Source organism: Primulina eburnea, chromosome 2, assembly GCF_022965805.1.
Source record: "Primulina eburnea isolate SZY01 chromosome 2, ASM2296580v1, whole genome shotgun sequence".
Lineage (NCBI taxonomy): Eukaryota > Viridiplantae > Streptophyta > Magnoliopsida > Lamiales > Gesneriaceae > Primulina > Primulina eburnea.
This window is the reverse complement of record NC_133102.1, coordinates 2,551,592-2,553,915: the sequence shown is the minus strand read 5'-3', so window position 1 is coordinate 2,553,915 and position 2,324 is coordinate 2,551,592. Positions and strand designations below refer to the sequence as shown.

Here is a 2,324-nt window from a genome sequence, read left to right as displayed (position 1 = left end):
TTGAGCACCAAGAATGTATACATATTTTGTTTATACCTAATATTTTCATAGTTGCCTCTGTACCCCTCCCTCCCCTTCTCCGCAATTCACAGCCAATAGGAGAGGGAGAGCATCAAATTTTGTCGTTTTAAGTTTTCTGTACAGAACATCGAATTTCTTGTTTGAATCTGGCGGGTTTACCGTAGTTTCAAGATTCGCAGCCTCGATATTCTTGGCAGATTTCTCGCTCATCCGATTCATCCTACGTTCCAGAATTCCTTTTTTCTTTTAATGTAAGAGATCTGAAGATTCTTATTGACTCAAGTTTAGTGGGAACTTACATAATTAAAATCCCTTCATCCGACAGGCACACCACCGGAGACACATTTCGCCGTTCAAGATTCACGGGTTTGACTTTAATTCTTTTGGCTTTTCGTTGGATACATTTACTGTTGCAGTGGTTAGATTTTTAGATAAAAAGATTTTCGTGTACAGACGCGTGGCTATATTGTTGACTCGTGTAATTTTCGTGAAAATTAAGCTGTTAGTTTTGTGGGAGTTTTCGGATTTTGTCTCGTTTCTGGGAGGGGATGTGTACAAATTAACTGTAGATCAGATTGTAGTTAATGATTTGATCTGCTCAAAGGTGAGGTGAAGTTCTCTTTAAATTTCAACCGTCGGCTGGCTGAAATATAACTTGGCAAAGCCAAAATGATGCGGATGAGGACTAAGAGTAATGGGTTGCCGCAAATGAGCGGTGGTTTGGGCGATGGCGGTGGTGTTAGTAATGGCCGAGGAGGCCGTGGTGAAGCCGGTGAGAAACCATGGGAGCTTAGGCCCGGCGGAATGTTGGTTCAGAAGCGGACCGAAGCAGACCAAAGCCACGTCCCTCCACCTCCAATTCGCGTGCGCGTCAAATATGGGTCGGTATACCATGAAATTCATATCAACTCTCAGGCCAGCTTTGGTAATTGTCAACTATTTATTCAATCATCTTTTTTTTTTCACGGGATCGTCTCTATGGTTTAGTTTGCCATTAATGGATTGTATTTATTTGATGGGAGTGTAGGAGAGTTGAAGAAGATGCTGGCCGGGCCAACCGGATTGCACCACCAAGATCAGAAGCTGTTTTACAAGGATAAAGAAAGGGATTCAAATACATTTCTTGACAGTGTAGGAGTGAAGGACAAATCCAAAATCGTTCTTGTTGAGGATGCTATTAGCCAAGAGAAACGATACCTAGAGATGAGAAAGACTGCTAAAATGGAAAAGGCTGCAAAATCAGTATCAGAAATCAGCATGGAGGTTGATAGGCTTGCTGGGAAGGTTGTTCTTTCATTCTCTAATCTCTCAACGATCTATTGGTTTAACTAATCGTGTCTCTGAATGAAGGTTTTCATCGTGTCGTGTCTTTGAGTAGGTGTCGGCTCTTGAAACTGTAGTTTCTAAAGGTGGGAAAGTGGTTGAAAAAGATGTAGTAGACCTGATCGAGTTGTTGATGAATCAGTTGCTTAAATTGGATGGCATTGTTGCTGATGGAGAAGTCAAATTACAGAGGAAAATACAGGTATAATCGAATTTGATTTAAAACAGAAAATGCTTTTCCTGAATCTGTGATGAAAAATCATTATCGCACTTGTGGTTGATTTGAAGGTGAGGAGAGTGCAAAAGTATGTTGAGATTCTTGATGTATTGAAGTTAAAAAATTCAGCAACCTTAAGCAATGGAAACCACGTTGTAACACCCACTCAACAAAATCAGCCTCAGCAGCAGAATTATGCAAATGGACACACAGCTTCACCATTTCAACCGCTTATGAATTCAAAAGGGAATGTAACATCCCCCGTTCAACCGCAGCAACCAAGGCATTCCTTCGGTAGTTCTTTGACAGATTCACCCAAGCATATTCAGGATCAACCTTCTAGACAGTCGAGTTCTACATCAGCTGTCGTGATCACCACACAGTGGGAAACTTTTGACTCTACCCCAGCACCGACTCCTGGTACCCATACAATAGGGACAAATACATTTCATCCGGTAAAACCTAGTTTTACATGGGACTTGCTTTAACTAGGTTGAAGGACAACAAAGTACATGTTCGTAGTGTGGATTTTGTGCATTTTGGGTTTGTTTTCTAAGTTCGTTTCATGTCCATTCTCCATTTTTTTGTTCCTGTATTTACAGTTTTGCTAGCACCCACCACTTTTTTATGTCATTCACTTGAAGAAATAAATGGGGCTACTATTGAATTGCTTGATGTTATATAATAATCTCTATTGCTACTGTATTGTTCTCACTTTCAATACCTATTAAAAAACAATGCATATAAGCATAAGTTTTGAATA

The 2,324-nt window shown here is 40.3% G+C and overlaps 1 protein-coding gene across 1 annotated transcript; it reads left to right on the top strand.

Moving 5' to 3' along the window:
• LOC140819024 (BAG family molecular chaperone regulator 2) lies at nucleotides 1-2,324 on the top strand. Its single transcript, XM_073179025.1, has 6 exons — nucleotides 1-272; nucleotides 347-387; nucleotides 626-946; nucleotides 1,049-1,305; nucleotides 1,400-1,546; nucleotides 1,633-2,324. Exons 3-6 carry the CDS (start codon nucleotides 691-693, stop codon nucleotides 2,047-2,049), a joined length of 1,077 nt encoding a protein of 358 aa, XP_073035126.1. The 5' UTR covers nucleotides 1-272; nucleotides 347-387; nucleotides 626-690; the 3' UTR covers nucleotides 2,050-2,324.

Excerpts from the sequence above, each read along its gene's own strand:
- LOC140819024 (XM_073179025.1), top strand. The coding sequence starts at position 691 with ATGATGCGGATGAGGACTAAGAGTAATGGGTTGCCGCAAATGAGCGGT. Across the intron at positions 947-1,048 it reads CAACTCTCAGGCCAGCTTTG|GAGAGTTGAAGAAGATGCTG; the intron begins GTAATTGTCAAC and ends ATGGGAGTGTAG. Across the intron at positions 1,306-1,399 it reads TTGATAGGCTTGCTGGGAAG|GTGTCGGCTCTTGAAACTGT; the intron begins GTTGTTCTTTCA and ends GTCTTTGAGTAG.